Source organism: Odontesthes bonariensis, chromosome 6 (assembly GCF_027942865.1).
Source record: "Odontesthes bonariensis isolate fOdoBon6 chromosome 6, fOdoBon6.hap1, whole genome shotgun sequence".
Taxonomy (NCBI): domain Eukaryota; kingdom Metazoa; phylum Chordata; class Actinopteri; order Atheriniformes; family Atherinopsidae; genus Odontesthes; species Odontesthes bonariensis.
The window spans coordinates 15,567,467-15,585,253 of NC_134511.1; the positions used below are offsets into that span (position 1 = coordinate 15,567,467).

Below are 17,787 nucleotides of genomic sequence, written 5' to 3' on the forward strand. Positions count from 1 at the left end.
CATACATGCTCTATTACACAATATTAAAATGAAGGATAAAGAAGGGTAACTCATTTGTATACTAATAGCTCTAGTTCTTCATCAAAAATGCTGGACAAGTGTAAAATAAAAGAGATACATGTAAATTAGACAAAGAAAATACAATAGATTTGTAAGCGGACCTGTGGCCTTCAAACTGTTTGACATAATATAAGAGAGGAGCTGAATTGTGAAGAGTTAAAGATTTTAGTCAGTCAGAGGACTTTTTGGACTGTTTGATCTGGTCTATTTGTTCAAGAGAAGCCCGCATCAAAGTTCAGCTTTGTATTCTTAGTCCTACAAACAGAAGCAATACAGCACTTACCTCCAGCACACAGTGAAGGTAAGACATTTCACAGACCTCTACCTCTAACAGAAAGCTGTTGAATTTTGTATTGTATAGCATTATTAGAACTTAAATCAATCAAATCTACTAAATGCTGATAAGATCATTGACCGAGTTGTAGTAAATATCTACTTCTGCCTTTGCCTTCAAGATGTGGGTCATCACTGTCATTTCTGTGGCCTGTCTGCTGGCCAGTCCATCCCTAGCTGGCATCAAAGAGCTCAGTACTCACTTCAGCGACCCTGAACCGAACCCCAAAGGGTTAGCACCAAGTGGTGTAGAGGATGTAGAGGCCATTCCTTTGGAGTTCCACAAAGAAAACACCGTCACTAACGACCTAGTTTTTGATGGCTTTGAGGATGAAGATTACATTGATTTTGATAAGATCCTGGCTGCGGGCAGTGATGACTACATGTAAGTTTTAGTGGTTTTACTTGAGTTGGATTAAATAATGCATAACTCAATGTTGGATATAAATAACTGGAAGCATACTATGAATAAGTAAAAAAAAAAAGTTTTTTCACAATAAATATCAGGCTATTAGGCAGATATTGAAAAATGTGTGTAACCAAGTGTTTAAAAGCTAAATTTCAAAACATGAACTGATTCTACTTTTTAATGTTTAGATGATGAATTTGTTGCTGTTTTTCAGAGAGGGGGATGAGATAGACGACATTGCCACGCCAGCCCCAGACATTGACATCTTCGCTGAGCCCTCCGACCCAAAGATTCGCCGAGCCAGACTTCTCCGGCTGTTCCATGGTCGATCTCGCCTTCAACGCCTCAACATTGTGAATGCCCGCTTCGGTTTTAACCTTTATCGAAGTCTTCGTAACGATGTAAATCAGACCGACAACATCCTGCTGGCACCTGCTGGGATTTCCATTGCTATGGGGATGATGTCTTTGGGCGCGGGACCTGAAACTCAGGATCAAATCTACACAGCTCTCGGATTCGCCGAGTTTGTCAATGCTAGCCATCACTATGACAACACAACTGTGCATAAGCTTTTCAGAAAACTGACGCACAGGCTCTTCAGGAGGAACTTTGGGTACACGCTGCGCTCTGTAAACGATGTCTATGTAAAAAAAGACGTGTCGGTGAAAGACGCCTTCCGTGCAGAGACAAAAGCTTTTTACTTTGCCGAGCCGCAGTCCGTGGACTTCAGAGAGCCTGCATTCCTTCATAAGGCCAACCGGCGCATACAAAAACTCACCAAAGGGCTGATCAGGGAACCACTGAAGATTGTGGATCCAAACATGGTACTGATGCTACTCAACTACTTGTACTTCAAAGGTGAGTGAAAAAACAATGACATAAAATTTCTCTGATTTCAGTCTTTGGTCTTAAGTTTCCTTTGCTCTCATTTGTTTGCATAAATAGGGACGTGGGAACAGAAATTCCCAAAAGAAATGACTTACTACCGCACCTTTCGAGTTAATGAAAAGACAAATGTACGTGTGCCTATGATGACCAACAAGGGGAACTACCTGGCAGCCGCCGACCATGAACTGGACTGCGACATCCTACAGGTGGGAGGCTTTACACTGATTTTCACAAAGAATTCTGACAACCATCCACACTGATCCAGGAATAATCCAAGTGAGCAACGTAACATTGGTGTTAACTTCCTTATTTTCAGCTCCCATACACAGGAAACATCAGCATGCTCATTGCCTTGCCCAGAAAGATCACTGGTATGAGGACCCTGGAGCAGGAGCTCTCACCAACTGTCGTCAAAAAGTGGCTCAAAAACATGACAAACAGGTCAGAGGCTTTTCCCCCAGCACACAACAGAAAACATTCACAGGAAATAGTTTGTGAACACATTGGAATGTGTGGAAGTGTTTACAGCTTTGATCGCTTACGAAATTAACTTGTGAGTTATAACTAGATGCAAATAATATGAGCTAGAAACTTTTACAGCTGTACGATTAAATCTTCTCTTTATTTAACACATTCACTCATCTTTTTAGGGCTGGAAAAAGTAAGTCAACTTTTAAATGTTGTAACTTGTAGAACTCCCTGCAACCACCTTATTAAAGACTTTCAGATCAATTACTTTTTCCCAGCCTGCAGTGAACGATTGCTCAACATGTTCAATAAAGACTGGAAAAACAACTGTGAGCAGGTTTTGTTAGATTAGTCAGACTGTATTTGTCTATAATTGTGACATAGATGGAGTTCAGACAACATTTTATGAGTAATCGATTAAAAAATTCTGGAAATTCTGAAGAGTTCACAAGCTTTTTCTTTACAGCTATACCTGAGAAAAGGCGTCAACGTTGTGCAACAAGTTTTGGAATGAAAAGTTCTGCCTGGTTAATGGTTTGGGGAGAAATATGGTTAATGTCTGGATTTAGCTGTGATTCAAACGTTGTATAATGAGGACACTGTTCTACGTCTCCCTTCAGGACCCGTGAGATTTCGATTCCTCGTTTTAAACTGGAGCAAAACTATGACTTGATTGAAAATTTGAAGGAGATGGGCCTCACTGACATCTTCAAGGAGAGTGGAGATTTCACTAGAATGACCTCTGCAAAAGTTGCCATGAACTGGGTGAGTAAAACTAAATCAATCATACAAAAAAAAGGAACACACAACAGGCAAAATAACAGTCAGTCCGTCATTAAGCTGCCTGGGTATCTTATCAGAAGTATTCAGTAATCCCAACTATTTCTATTGCTCTGATATGCAGCTGAAGCACCAGGGAACTATCACTGTGAATGAAGAGGGAACAGAAGCTGCGGCTCTGACCCAAGTGGGCTTCATGCCACTCTCCTCTCAGATTCGCTTCACCGTGGATCATCCGTTCCTCTTCCTGATCTATGAGCACCGCACCAACTGTCTCGTGTTTATCGGTCGGGTAGTCAATCCCTCTCAAAACTGAACAGCTAAACGATCAATGACAAGTTACGTGTGCATTCCTGTTTCACAGAACATCAGACACATTACTGGCTTACTAGATGAGGAGTCTTCATGTGTTTTTACTGTGGTCTCTTACTGAACATTTAAACTTCTACATATTACTCAAAGCGCTGAGTCTGTCTGAGTAATTCACTGAATATTTGTTATCTGTCTGTTAATGTTTCATCATTTACAACGAGGATAATGGGGAAATGTGCTCCAAATGACATTATGTAACTGTTCTTACGCTAATACTTTACCGTGTTCGCAAAGAAAAAGAATGAACGTCATAAAAAATGGGTACGAAAAATACTTAAAACTATTATCAAACAAACAAGAATTTCTGTGAATAAAACTTAAATTTGATACATTACATTCTGACTTTTTTTTTTTCTCTTTTGATGAAGATTATATCACCTTATCTAGTAACTTAGAATGCAAATACTCAGAACTACTCCTAAGCCAATATTATGGAAGGTGGCATTTGTTGTAAGCCTATTTCTGCAACATACAGTGTATATCAGTTATATTCTGAATGCTACTCTAAATGTAATCTCTAAAGATTATGTGTAAAGGCCGAAGTGAACTGGTAACACAGATGCCTGTAGTGCAGCTGACTGGGTAAATATTTGTTCATGAAGTTAAAACCTAACTGACACTTTGGATTCATCTGTAGGAACCGTGCTCTGCGTGAGTGTTCAACTGTAAAACACTGGCACAGAATTAATCTAAAGCACTCACCACAGCAATCACTGGAATAAGGACTCCAAGATTTCCAGCGCTACTTGATGCCTGAAGAGAGATAAGGGGCAATTAACATTTTACCAACATGTCTGTTATCAACTTCCTGTTGTGCTTGGATGTGTGTGCAGTGAAGCACGTACCTTCAGTGCTGGTCCCTTGTCAGAGGCCCTCTCACTGGCTCTTTTTCCTTCCAGGCCCAGTTGGACAAACAGTTCTAAAAGGTTCACCATCAGTTCGTCCACAAGCTGCTCCCCCTGCAGGTTGGCTGCAATGTTGGCTAGAGCATTGATCACGGCCAGAGAACAGTGCCTTGTGCAGAAAAAGATAGCAAATATGGAGTCTATGTGTGCACAGACATTTATCAAGACACGCAAACAATCATTTATGAAATATTGACGACCCTATGGGTAAAGTTGGCGATTTACAGCAAAATCTGAAGGTTTCACCTTTCAGACTGTTTTTTATTCTTTGTTTTAGGTTTATTCAGAATTTGACAAATAAAATGTTTTAGTACCAAGTACACCCCTTAGTATAAACAGTATTCCTTGATGGCAGTGAGCTCTATCAGCAGGATAATATGTCCGGCCTCAATGAAAAAAAAAAAAAAACAGCTAAATAATGGTTTGAGGAACACAATTCAATTCAATTCAATTCAATTCATTTTTATTTATATAGCGCCAAATACAACAAATGTCATCTCAAGGCACTTAGATAGTAAGTCCAATTCAAGCCAATTGGAATTCAATTAATGAGACTGAGGTCACGACTTGACCTCCAAATTCACCAGATCTCAGCCTGTGAGATATGCTGGACAAACAAGTCAGGATCCTGGATGCTTCTCCTCGCAACTTACATAACTTAGAAGACCTGCTACTTGCCAGATACAACAGCATACCTTCAGAGGTTAAGAGAAGTTCATTAATCAACAGGTCAGGGCTGTTTTGGTGGAAAAATGAAGACCTACTGAACTTTAGGAGGTGGTCATAATGTCAGCTGATAAGTATTGTTCACCTGTACACCTATATCTGGCAATAAAACAGTAAGCCTTATAGACTGGTGTTCTTAATGGTATTGTAGAGTTTTTCCATTTCCAGGAAAATTATTTTAAAATGGTGATAACCTTCTTAAAATTTAAAGAGGGGATGAAGAATACTGAGGGGGGCCTGATCAGGCCACTGGAGCTGGCCAAGCTTTGCAGAGTGGGCTTTTTTGGGAGTCTATTCTTACAGGAAATACTTTCCAAGCAGTTTAATGGAACTTAATATTTTGCAGGTCCCACATCTATGACACAATTCGCTTGTCCTGTACACTATTGGTGCAGTCAGAGTGGAAGACAGTGAGTAATTCAAATCACCGGAGAGAGCATGAACATCACACCTTTTTGAATTTCCTGGAAAAATTCATCCCTAGTCCTTTACATAGAAATTAGGCTGTAACAAACAACTAAACAAGCTCCCATCTATAATCAAAAGGGATTAACAGATGTAAACTGCTACCTAATCCTTTGTTTAGTACACTGAAACCAGACCAGTACCCTTGAATATCTGAAATTAAAGCATAGCATAAGAAGCAGATGCTGACCTGTAACCATGATCTCTGTGGTCTTTGGTGGCTGAATAGACCACTGAACTGGCTTTCACACTGATCTGCTGGAACAGATTCCAGACCTCCTGGTAGATATATTGCTACAAGACAGAAGGACAAGGGGTAACATAGAGAAAGACTGCAAGCTCCAAAGTTAAAACTTAAGATTAATTAAGCAACATTCAAATTTCTCCAAAACAAAATCAAATTAATTCAACATAAAAACCGACACTGACCAAAGTGTTTCGTATCTGCAAACATTTGGACTGATCCATTTATAGTCCTTAATTGTAGCCTTTCACGATTATGGCTTCATGGCTAACTAAAGACACCATATTAAACCCCATTAGGGTGTCAGGTTTGATAACTGAAAGCTATTATTAATGCACAGCGTGCTGAGCAAATAAACACCAGCTGGCAAACTTACAGTAATAACAATGTGCCGGTCTGTCTCACATGGGAAATCAGGAAATCCTTTTTTTGGTCCCATTGAAGCCACAGAATATAAGTTAGTCTTAGTCTTTTATATCTGTTTTGAACAAAGACTATATTTATTAATTTTCAAACTCCCTGTTAGTTCTATAAACCTTTATATCCCTCTTCAATCATAAATAAATTAAATAACAAAGACAACTGTTTAATCACTGTGACTTTGTACTTACATTTCCAGTAATAACCATACAGCCCAGCTGATCTATGATGAGTACATCCAGCGGTGATGGAGGCAGGCAGAATTTTTGCTGAAGGATTTGTAAGATGTGCTCCATAACTTTAGGAGTGTCTCTCAGAGCTACCGCAATGTGGCCAAGTGCTCTAATGGTGTGATCTGGAATTAGATGAGCATCTCTGCCAGAAAGACAAGTTGTATTTTTAAAACTGTTAATCTGAATTTAAATATAATCTGGGTGACTCAACGACCCAATTCATTTTTCTCCAACTGGAAATGTTGCTCACTTCTCATTCTCCTGTGAATTGTACAGACGGTTGGAGAGACTGGCCAGAAAAGCCACCACGATCTCATGGTCCATCGTCAAACCAGCTTTCAGACATCTGAGAGAGAAGAACACAAAGATGTTGATGCAGCGTTTAAAACACAGGAAATAGTTTTAAACCATCTCTAATCACAAAAGGTGTGTTTATATCTGACCTGCAGATGTTATCGATGGAGATGTCTCTGAGCTGCTCGTACATTGAAGGCTGGTCCTTTCTGTTTGACAGCACGTTGACCGTGGACTGAGAATGTTCATTGGTCACGTTTATCCTTATTTCTCCTGTACATTTAAAAAAAAAAAGTGGCAGTTTTACAAACGCAACACACTTTATAAGAGCTTATAAAATGAAACACTACACAAAACGCAGAGAAGCGCTGAGTTCAGCACCAAAACTGAACGGCATGTTTTAAATTTAGGAGATGAACAGTCAATGGAAAGGCAGCAAGTTCTCGGCACAGCCCAGAAATATCTCTGCTTGTCTCTATCTGTAGCTGTTCAGATCAATGCTGGATGAGGCTGGTACATGACATTGACTCTGTTATTGACGCAGTATGTTTGTCACTGTATCAGTCCCACTGATATTGGCCTGTTTACTTTTGGATCTGATCATTTGTCCTGTGCTATACATACTGTGAGCTGGACATTTGGCTTTTTTTCATTTTTTTTTTTTTTTCTTGGTTACATAGAGACAAGTAAGACAAGTCAGTTGATTTATTCAAGACAAGTTTCAGGTGAACCCTTTTGAATGTCTAACTATATGCAAGCAGCAGTTGAAGGTTTTCTGAAAGTGAGATACAGCAATAGTACTTGCTGATACTTAGGATTCAACACTGCGTTCTCATTCTTTTTCTCTTCTCTATTTTTAGCCAAGGAATATTTTACAACAAACTGATAAATGCTTGATAAATACGGGAGCATTGAATCTCAGGTCTGAGGTGGATTTGAAGTAATTAGTGAGTACAGTGAGTACCTGTGTTGTACTGGTTGTGATACTTGTAGAGTTTTATAAGAACAGGAGAAGGAACCACCAGGAAATCCCTGAGAGAGGTTTTGGCAGAGTGAGCAACGACTGGAAACCTCTCACACAGACGGCCCAGGCCCTGAGAAGGAGGAGAAGACGATCCAAAGAAATTGAAATCAGTATCTAATGAATTAACAGAAATAACCACTCCGGTGAGCTCTTATGTCATGACAAGTGCTTTGTTTGGCATTTCACTTTTACTGGGCAAATCTGTTGCCCAATCTGCTCTTTCCATCTTCCAATTTTAATACCTGCAGACAACAGATGAGCAGGGGCATGTGGGCAATGATGACTTTACTGGATGTTTTTGACTGCAGCTTCTCTGACAGTTTGGTGCACAGATTCTCAGCTCCTGCCAAAAAAAGAAAAGAAAAGAAAAAAAAAAAAACATGAAGGAAACATGACGCAACCAGTACAGATAAACCCAGCCAGCATCCCTCTGATATGACAAATCCAAAAACACTGCACAGCTGACTCTCTAAAAAGATTGATTACCTTGCTCATCTTTGACGGCCCACACCATGAGGTCCACGCAGGCAGCGTTGGCTTGGCAACGGAGCTTGAGGGGGTTCTGTTCCCCCGGCAACCCCCCCGTGTCATGAAGTATCCGCTGCAGCTCTGACTGACTGCTGCTAAACTGCTCCAGTACAAAGTCATGCACCTCCCGTACATATGTCGGCTGCAAAGCTGAGAGGGGAGTAAGGAAAGTTTGACAAAGTTCCATAAGTCATCAACACACAAATAGAGCAACAGACATCAAAGGGCAGTTTGGCTTTAATAAGTTTGGCTTTAACAATAAAGGATAATACTTTACCTTTCATGTTGTACAGTGTGTCCCGCAGCATTTTGAACACACACACATAGAGAGGGTCACTGAAGGCTTTGTAACAGAGGTTGATTCCAGGATTAGACTTTACAACAAAAAGAGACAATGGCAGACAAGAATATATCACTGATTACAGCCTATATTTATGCAGTTACAATGCTTTGAACAGGTGGGGGTTGTTTAATTACCTCTATGACTTCTGTCATAGTGGCATCCAGAGTTTTCAAAAAAGAGTCGGAAACAAACTTCTTCACCTGCAGATTAACAACAAGAACAACAATTTATGGAGCTTAAATTCAAAAGATGAGACACAACAGAGGCGGTATTTTAGAGAATGTGTAATATGCTACTGCACCATGCTAAGGAGCTGTCGAAGCATATCAACAGGCACCTCCACCTCACTTTCACCCTCTCCCATGAAGAGAGGAGATACTGAAAAACTGGAGCTGACTGTGGAGAAATAGTAGTCAGGGTCTACTGTGCTGCTGTCTGGAAGATAGGCACCTGTGGACAAAAAGAGATTTTTTCAAAAGGGGCAGCATACAGCTGGCTCTTTATGCGTGTAATGGGTAACGTTTAAAATGCATGCAATAAGGTTAACGTCTTATTACTGCGCTATACTTTAGTCTACTGAGATTTCATATCTTTCTTTCCATTGTTTACTTTCTTCCTATATGCCTGGAGAGCACAAAGGCAGAGCAATATGAAGAAAAAAAAAATCAACTGGAGAGAAAGCAGAACCACATCAATTAAAACTTTGGTGACCAACAACAAGCAGGCTGCTCTGCTAAAACTGTTAATAGAAAAACTAATTCTCCAGGGTTAGATTTGATGTCGCAGATTACTGATTATCTTGAGCTAATAATGACAAAAAAGGCACACCTTTCTTACATAATGTTGCTGGCCCACAATGATCAGTGGAAGGAATGCGGGGTTAAATTTGTGAATAAAAATGTTTCTTTTACCTTCAAAGTAATGTGGACCGGGGGTCGTGGGAGAGCAGGGTGAGTGTCCTCCTGACTCTCCAGAGATCTATGAGACAGTACATTACAAAATATTTCTTAAAATCACTAACCAAATATAACAAGTCTTTGAATAATGCTTTATCTAATTTGTTAGTAAAATAAAAATCACACAATGATGTAAACCATTCCAACACTATGTTTTTTTCTGAACACTGCTCCGTCACAACATCAACCAACCTGTGCCGACGAATCCAGGTTGGTCCCGTTGCGTCTGCGCAGACTGTCACTTTGGCACACTGTGAGCAGAGAGGATGGCAGAATAGATCGAAAGTCATTGAAGGACCTGCGGCGCACGCCCTCAGTTTCCTCTGCGACACAACGAGCCGGAGGGGAATCCTTGGGGAACAACTTGGACAACAGGGCTTCTTCTGTGTTGCTGTAGCGGCCAAATGCTCGAGTCATGCCGAGCAGAGTGGGAACAACATACCTGCACATGAAGACTGCAGACAAGAGAGCAGAAATGAAACTTTTTCACTTTGAAGGATGACGACATACGGTGCTTTGATATTTACATACATACCTTTGTCATGATTATCAGGTGTTTGGCACATTTCCTGCAATGTCTGCATGACCTCCATCATGGTGTTTAAGATCTGGAGACAAAACAGTAGAAACAAAAACGTTACTTTCCTACAGTGTACCCCAACCAGATAATCACCACTCTCACAGCTGAGCAGACCTCTTGTCGGTACTCCGAGTCCCTCTGAGCCACATCTGCGAGAAGTGTCACCAGACAGAAGCTGAAGTTTTCTGCAACTGGGAGAAATTCTAAGGCAAACAAAGTGGCACAAACACATGCAATTGAAACAGCTGAACAACAGATTTACTAGAACAATGAAACAAATATGGTTCATAGTATCTCATTCCAATATCACATCTGGCCAATATAAATGCAATTCATTGATACACATTAAAACCATTTACGTGTATCTTAATACAGTACTGAAAACTGCATCTCACTGAAAGAAACAAGTTCACTTCCGGCACGTGTAAATAGAGGCTAGTGTAAAATCAAAAAGCCCCTATCTAAGAGGATTCCTCTTACCCTTTCCTTTCTTTCCCAGGCTCTCTTCGATCCATTGGACACGTGGTAGCCCTCTCAATAAGCTCAGCAAGTAGGAAACAAGTATGTCTTTGTGCTGCCAGAGTAAAGCAAATCATTACACACCACAAACAAGTGCAGGACTTTTACTTGCCAAGTGAGCTCTTATAATTGAAATTTATGAGGCTTAATTAATTCCGACACAGTCAAAATTGCATTCGAGACAATATGTCATTAAATTATGTGGTCAAGTAAAGCTGTCATCTCTACACGCTCAAGAGGGAAGCTTTCCACGCCGTGTCTCAGCGTGACGAGGTTAGCGGCTTACATGGTCAACTGCATGTCTAATCACCAGCTAAAACAGATTACAGAAATAAGCTTATCGTGGTGATATACAGTATTTAAATTCCTGTGTAAGGCTGGAAAAGAAAATGGACTAATAATTGTGTTATAGCGACAGTGATAATTTACAGCTATATCACAGCAAAATAATATTGTGCTCAGCTCTTTACTGAACACCACCCACCTGTAAGCCGGACTCCACCAGAAACACAGCCAGCGCAATAACAGCATCTCTGCGACGCACATCTAAAGTAAATACACCACGGACTTCCACAGGACACATGCATTGTAGTTTCTTGACCTAAAAGAGCACAAACATGATACAATGTATTAGTAATATGCATCACTTATATTTATATCAAAACTTATATTTTACAGTCCGGGACAATGATACACACACCATCATCGGACCATTCATCTTACCCAGAACCCAGCCATTTTATGCATGCCATTGTGAGCCCTTTCTGACTTTTGTGAATTAATTTTCAACTTCTCTCTACTTCTCAACTTCTTACTAGCTTGTATGTGTTGTTCTTTTTCCTGAGATTCACAAAGTTTGCTTTATGCCTGGGAAGCAAGCCCTTAGTGTATGTTCTGACCAACTAATTCCTAAATCTGAGACAATCTGAGACTATCTATCCTCCCCTCAGATGAACCTGGAAAAGAAAGCCACCACAATCCCTCCACCTTTTTGCTTAGTTTTGCTCAATCCCTGGAAGCCCATAGTATTGTAACCATGTTGTTTAATCCCATATACACTTAGCAAGTGAACCAAGATAACCACAGTCAAATTCTCCAGGAACTAATGTACCTGAGCTTCTCAACATCACAGTCAATTCCCTTTACTTTCCCTAAATGGGGACATATCGCTCATATGCACCATAAAACAACGCTTTTTACAACAGTATACTGATTATTTATTACTTTTACTCAACCGAATATAAATATGACCTTATTCAAACTCACTAATCTTCCTTTATTGGCCAAGAAAATACTCTTTTGAGAACTTATCAATCATCCTCCAGCTGCAACAGGTTACTAACAGACGACCTGAGCACATAATGAACTCTTCTCAACCATCTCTCCGAAAACCTGTTTGACTGCAGTGCTCATGAAGCCTGAATACTCTGCCTGTCTGATGCGGTACCAGGCACCTCACAAGCAGCGACGCCACTTTCCTCTCCATCGCCTCCCTCTCCTCTTACAAGAAAAACACTTTCACAGAGAGCCTGTATGAGTTACTCCTAACTGCTGACACACACTATCCAGTCTAATATTAGCTTGGCTATCACATATGTGATCAAAATAAGCCGCCTCCTGTGCGGAAGCGGAGCAACACCCCGAACAACCGCGCAGGTAATCGTCACTAACTTAGCCAATTAGTGAGAATTCGCCAAATGGAGAGTACTCGGGTTTGTCATTTCTCACCTTATCGACCGGCGCGGGACGGTGGGCAGCTAGAGAGCGGGCCAGCGATAGGACTGTGTTGAAATAAAACCCTCTCGTACCACCTCCCATTACAGACATGTTTACCCCTACATCAAGCCAGTGAAATGAATTCAGTTGGCAGAGGAGCCAGTCCAGCAGCGGCAACTAGCGCTGGGAAAGCCGCAGTACGGCAGCTCGGTAGGGACAATCTCAGCGGAGGCTTGAGTTTACATTAGTACGTCACACACCAGCGGTTTCCATATTATTTTACGAATGCCACCAAACTAAAAGTGGAGGGATAACGACGAACTGTCTCGTCTATTGTCGCATTTAAGCGTTAAGCGCAAATATTTTTCGTGTGCGTTTTCGTTCCACAGGATTAACAGGTTGGGAGAGCAACCGGCAACGTCATCGAACGTGACAGGAAGTGTTGGGCAGCGAACAGTCAGCTGATAGAGAGACAACGACGTCTGCTGTGGCGACAGTCAAAGGTACGTCTGGTACATTTACCTTTGCCAATATTTTACGGTTTCATTTTAGACATAATCTATTTTATGAGGAGAAAACGCCCTTAATGGCGCTGTGCAGCTGTGTCCTGTTTTGCGGATGTGTTCGTTTGATTGTTTGTTGTTTGGCTAGTCTGTGTAGAAAAGCTAGTCTTGACTGGCTAACCAACACCCATGAAATGCTTATACAGAGCAATGATGATTATTATTTATTGTTTGTATAATGCAGCAGTCTTTAGGGCATGTCTTGAGTGCTAAACTGTTTGACTGTATCCTTTACTTAAAAGTCGTTTGTGTGGAAGTAGAGACTTGTTGAAGATACCTGTCATTTGGCATTTGTATAATTTCCTCTTCTAATATCTATCTATCTTTCTCTATATATTTCTGTGTGTGTGTGTGTGTGTGTGTGTGTGTGTGTGTGTGTGTGTTTATTTATTTAAAATGTAAAACTTCATTTTTTTTTTATTATGTGTGGTAATTATTGAGCCAAACTATATGATCAGAATTGTCATATCAGCAAGTTACTCTCTCGATTAATAGAGATGCCAACTTGAAAGTCTGCGAGAAGTCAAAAACTGATCAAATTACTGGCATTCGAAGGCATTTTTGTTTGTAGAATACCATCTTTTTTTTTTTTTGCTATGTGAAATTGAATGCTAACCTTTGCAGTATTTTTGATGATTTGCTCTGGAAATTTAATGTTATTAAATCTCTTATCTACCAACTGATTTCATCCTTTTTTTCCAATAAGATAGTGTTTAAAACAGTGTCAACTAAATCTGATGAAGGAGGGGAACACTTATCTTTGACCTGAGACTATTGTCGGACGCTGAAAGCTTTAGATAAGACTATTTTGTCAAAACAATGTGTTTGCTTCACAGATGGCCTACCCTAAATCCCACAACCCCTTTGCAGATGATGACGATGAGGAAGATTTTAAGCCTAAAAGAAGGGATTTTGACGATGACCCCAGCGACAGTGGGATGACTGAAGCAGAGAGGAAGCAGAGGTACCTTCAACAGGAGGTGATGCGCACTGCTAAGTCTGCTGTGGACAGCAGTTACCGTTCCATCGGCCTCATCTATGATTCAGAGAAGATGGGTGTGGAAACTGCAGAGGTACGTAAAGCTTGAGAGCTCACATTGTCTCTGAGAGGGAGACAGTTGGTCAGTACTTATTTGAGGTACACATCTCCCCTCTATCTTCGTCCATCTTGTCATCTGTCCTTTTTATTTTGTATTTGTGTGTGTAGGAGCTGGTGCGGCAGGGTGAGGCTCTGAAGAGAACAGACAAGATGTTAGACAACATGGATCAGGACCTGAAGACCAGCCAGAAGCATATTACCAGCATCAAGAGTGTGTGGGGCGGACTTGTCAGTTACTTCAAGGGTAAACCAGAGACAAAGCCACCACCCGAGCAGCCTACCAGTACCTACCAAGCCAATGAAAGGTAGGTTGAAATTTTCTTCCTCAGCTTCATCCAATTCAAAGAATTTTAAAGTTATTTTACTTTCCTTGATATACCAATAAAAATGCCACAAATTACAGATTCTAAGACGAATAGTTATTGTCGGGATCAAAATTTCTGGATCGAATAAAATATTTTTTCACTCACCGGACCATCGTAGCGATTGCTTGTAAGTGAGTTTTTGAGGACAATAATACATCTCCCATCTTCCTTTACTTTAATTAACAGGAATGGAAATCCCTGCTAAACAGTAATCGTGGGCATTCTCATTATCTCTTCCCTTACAAAAAAATACTCTACTCCCGACTTTCCAATGTGGAAACGGAAAATGCAAAGCTGATGACATGTCCTTCTACAAATTCCGTAGTTTTAAAATGGCGGAGCAACATGGAGACATTCATTGGAGTGTAACACTCTTATGTACATTCGTATGCTGAATATAAAGAATATAAGAACACTGCACTTTTGTGATGGAGGTAATTAATAACGATTGAGGTAATACTTGTGAATGATAAGACTCAAATTTGTTAATAGACAACGTGAAATATTACACATTATGGCTTTAAGGACATCAAATTTGTAGAAATTATCCATAAATAAAATCTGTTATCGTTTTATTTGTGTGCAGCCACCTGAAAAACAAGAGTCAGCTTGTTTCCATTGTGTTGCACCCCTGTGTTGTTACAGTTGGCCAAAACATACAAACAAAACACTGTTAGGGCTTTTTGCATTTTAGTGATTACCCTCGTTTCTCCTACACTCTTGAAAGGGGAGTGTGAGACCAAGGATGTTCAGTTAGTTTCAGACGTCACCTATAGGTGTCAATGAATCCTACGTGATCCACCTTTAAAAAAAAAAATGTTGAAATGTAAACATACACATTTGAGATAAATGAATGAGTGGTGACAGCAATGATCTAGGTCTTTAAATGGAATGGTGTGCAGTATTTTCTAATGCTAAACACTACACAGAGAAAACAATTAATTCGAATAAAATTAACCTGATTAAACAAAAACAAGTGTGTTTGTTTTTTAAATCAATTTTTAAATCAAAACCATTAGGCTCTCATAAAAATGTTCTGTTTTATTTTTATTATGGTTTTCATTGACTGTCTTTCACCAAATGGCTGAACAATAATGCTTCTGTGTCGGTCTCAGATTACAGAGTGCCTTGTCCGGCAGCAGAGAAAATGAGGATAAGTACCAAGCCAGCCACCCCAACCTGAGAAAATTGGATACGGGAGGTAGGAGTTGGCACTAAATGTCAACATGATGTCCACATACAACAAACTGGGCCCCACCATCTCTGATTCCTGTGTTTCAGGTTTTGGAGCTACTGCGTCAATGGATGACCGCTCATCCAGAGAGAACGGATACTCTCAGAACAGACACCTCAAGGAGGCTCACCAGACCCTTGACAAAAACTTGGGTAAAAAAAAAAAAAAAAAATCTTTTGCCCTTACTTGATTATTGTAAATGGTTTTATATAATCCAGTCACATGAATGGCCAAAGTTTAAATTATCCTGTTAACTCCAGAACAACAGAGTAGTTTTTTAATAATATAACCATAAAATATACATTTTAGAATCTCTAGAATAGCAGTATACATTCTGATGTTCAGCATATATTCTGATGTTTATGATTTAAAAAGAAATCCCTGTGTTGTCTGTCATTTCACTTCTTAACTAATGTCAGATATCTCCTGTTGACTTAGATGAGATGTGCGATGGCTTGCACAGACTGAAGAACCTTGGACTCGGTCTCCAGTCCGAGATTGAGGACCAGGACGACTCGATTGATTCTCTACTTAATAAAGTGGACAAAATGGATCTGAAGATCCACAACACAAACCAGCAGATTAAAAAACTCTAATAAGGCCTCCCCCTTGGACCCTTTTAGACAAAAGCGCACGACAGGTCATCCTCACACTTGACTCTTCACAACGGCCTTTGCTGATTGAAGTCTGTTTCCTGTAGTTTTGCGTCTCTTCTTCCACCTCCAAACCGTGTTTTCGTTGAAATTTTCACTGTCTCAATTTCCTTTATCTTTTTTTAAGTTTTTCTCAATCCAAAAGATTTGCCGTTTGTTTGGATTCTGTAGGTGGGCAAAAACTGGATAATTTGTTTGTTTTTTGGCATGTGCATGATTCATATGTCAGGCCTGGCTGGTTCTTAAACCTCTCACTACAAATGTATGAAAACACACGCAAGCATCAAACCTAACTCAACACGTGTTTGCCTTACATGTAATATTTACAGACATTTCTGCTGTGTTGATTCTGTTTCCGCTGGCATATCTCAACCTGAGATAGTTCACTTTGTTTGATACTTAGAATTTTCCTCCTGTTCTTTCTCCAGCTTTACATAAATTGTTTTAGTTTGATTCAGTGCTGCGGTACTGAATGAGACTTTGTGAATTCACAAGTTGAAAAGCCACTTTTACATTTTTGCGGAAAAAAAATGAATCCCAAGACTACCCTTTAAGTTGATGAATAAGTCCATGGTTGATGTTTTATTTTGACCGTGTAATGTCTTATAATCAAACCCACAAACCTAATAAAAACAGTTTTCTAAGGGGACTCTCAGGTGTACTTTGAAGAGTTTGTGATAAATGGAGCAAGAAGTCAAAAGTGCCACAAGGTGATGCTGTATATCACCATGTGGCCTTGAGGTCTAAGCAACTTCAGAAGATACCATTAATCAACAATCATCACTGGGTACTTGCGCAAAACATGTCTTATCTCACATTTTTACAACATAAATTGCGTATCAGTTCCGCTGTCTCCGCAATAAGCTGAAATCAAAACCTTGCTCAATAAATGCAGTTTTTGGCTTATTGCAATAAAAATTCACAAAGTCCTGAAATATTCTGCCCTGTAAAGTTATGTGCAATTCTTAAATTGAACTCACTGCTATTTGTTTTTAATCTTTTTCTTAATTATTACCATGTGATGATGTGTGAGTGTCTGCTGGCTGCGTTGTGAACCATCTGTGTTGCTATGCGTAACTCGTGCTTATTTTGAGGCGTCCATTCATTATCATTCCTCTGTGTTGGACCAGCTGCTCCTACAGCCGCAACAAGCATTCATTAGGATGACTTGCTAATTACAGTTCAGTCCTCTTACAACACATATAAGTTATACACAACTTGGGGGCGACACAGAGGCGAATATGGGGGTATCGACTACCTGGGGCCCCAGCTGAGGGAGGTCCCTGCATTTCTGGATGAAAAGGCATTTATGTGATACCTGAAGGTTGCACCTTGTTGTGGCACTTGTGATGTACACACATAAAGTATAGAAGAGGATACAGGCATTACCTGACATGCCGCTGCAACATCATTAACACCAGAGTAAGCTCGGAAACAGCACAGCTTCAGGAATTAAAGAAGGGAAGCACGTTGTGAAACTTGTACATGAAGAGCAAATATTTTTGCATGTAAGTTTGTCTGTACTTCGGGGCATGTGAAAGGCCCATCAATTGTCCCACAGAAGAGCCCAACATCCAAACTGACATGAATATGAAGCAACTAAGGCACAA

At 40.1% G+C, this 17,787-nt stretch overlaps 3 protein-coding genes across 4 annotated transcripts in view; 2 read left to right on the forward strand and 1 right to left on the reverse strand.

Moving 5' to 3' along the window:
• pi4kab (phosphatidylinositol 4-kinase, catalytic, alpha b) overlaps nt 1-12,490 on the reverse strand; it is a 28,638-nt gene extending 16,148 nt beyond the window's left edge. Inside the window, exons 1-19 of one of the 2 annotated variants that reach the window (XM_075467562.1) lie at nt 12,276-12,490; nt 11,032-11,148; nt 10,509-10,602; nt 10,143-10,231; nt 9,984-10,056; nt 9,641-9,903; nt 9,404-9,470; nt 8,794-8,942; nt 8,627-8,692; nt 8,427-8,523; nt 8,108-8,299; nt 7,864-7,964; nt 7,562-7,691; nt 6,747-6,870; nt 6,554-6,649; nt 6,262-6,445; nt 5,597-5,700; nt 4,156-4,324; nt 4,013-4,063 (exon numbers count right to left, since the gene is read on the reverse strand). In XM_075467562.1, the coding sequence (XP_075323677.1) occupies nt 4,013-4,063; nt 4,156-4,324; nt 5,597-5,700; nt 6,262-6,445; nt 6,554-6,649; nt 6,747-6,870; nt 7,562-7,691; nt 7,864-7,964; nt 8,108-8,299; nt 8,427-8,523; nt 8,627-8,692; nt 8,794-8,942; nt 9,404-9,470; nt 9,641-9,903; nt 9,984-10,056; nt 10,143-10,231; nt 10,509-10,602; nt 11,032-11,148; nt 12,276-12,374 (2,265 nt within the window). In that variant the 5' untranslated portion in view covers nt 12,375-12,490. The remainder of the gene's footprint in view (nt 1-4,012; nt 4,064-4,155; nt 4,325-5,596; nt 5,701-6,261; nt 6,446-6,553; nt 6,650-6,746; nt 6,871-7,561; nt 7,692-7,863; nt 7,965-8,107; nt 8,300-8,426; nt 8,524-8,626; nt 8,693-8,793; nt 8,943-9,403; nt 9,471-9,640; nt 9,904-9,983; nt 10,057-10,142; nt 10,232-10,508; nt 10,603-11,031; nt 11,149-12,275) is intronic. The other variant, XM_075467563.1, reaches the window with a different exon arrangement.
• On the forward strand, nt 516-3,567 carry serpind1 (serpin peptidase inhibitor, clade D (heparin cofactor), member 1). The gene is made up of 6 exons (XM_075467565.1): nt 516-778; nt 1,017-1,660; nt 1,748-1,896; nt 2,007-2,131; nt 2,779-2,923; nt 3,063-3,567. Exons 1-6 carry the CDS (start codon nt 516-518, stop codon nt 3,252-3,254), a joined length of 1,518 nt encoding a protein of 505 aa, XP_075323680.1. The 3' UTR covers nt 3,255-3,567.
• A 48-nt stretch (nt 12,491-12,538) lies between the features above and the next one.
• On the forward strand, nt 12,539-16,826 carry snap29 (synaptosome associated protein 29). Its single transcript, XM_075467564.1, has 6 exons — nt 12,539-12,766; nt 13,663-13,899; nt 14,034-14,230; nt 15,406-15,491; nt 15,572-15,676; nt 15,963-16,826. Exons 2-6 carry the CDS (start codon nt 13,663-13,665, stop codon nt 16,118-16,120), a joined length of 783 nt encoding a protein of 260 aa, XP_075323679.1. The 5' UTR covers nt 12,539-12,766; the 3' UTR covers nt 16,121-16,826.
• Nucleotides 16,827-17,787: the final 961 nt, after the last annotated feature.

Bases quoted from the DNA above. Each gene is read 5' to 3' on its own strand.
- serpind1 (XM_075467565.1), top strand. From the start codon at position 516: ATGTGGGTCATCACTGTCATTTCTGTGGCCTGTCTGCTGGCCAGTCCA. The intron at 2,132-2,778 runs GTCAGAGGCTTT...GTCTCCCTTCAG, and splicing joins CTCAAAAACATGACAAACAG to GACCCGTGAGATTTCGATTC. The intron at 2,924-3,062 runs GTGAGTAAAACT...TCTGATATGCAG, and splicing joins CAAAAGTTGCCATGAACTGG to CTGAAGCACCAGGGAACTAT.
- snap29 (XM_075467564.1), top strand. From the start codon at position 13,663: ATGGCCTACCCTAAATCCCACAACCCCTTTGCAGATGATGACGATGAG. The intron at 14,231-15,405 runs GTAGGTTGAAAT...TGTCGGTCTCAG, and splicing joins ACCTACCAAGCCAATGAAAG to ATTACAGAGTGCCTTGTCCG. The intron at 15,677-15,962 runs GTAAAAAAAAAA...CTGTTGACTTAG, and splicing joins GACCCTTGACAAAAACTTGG to ATGAGATGTGCGATGGCTTG.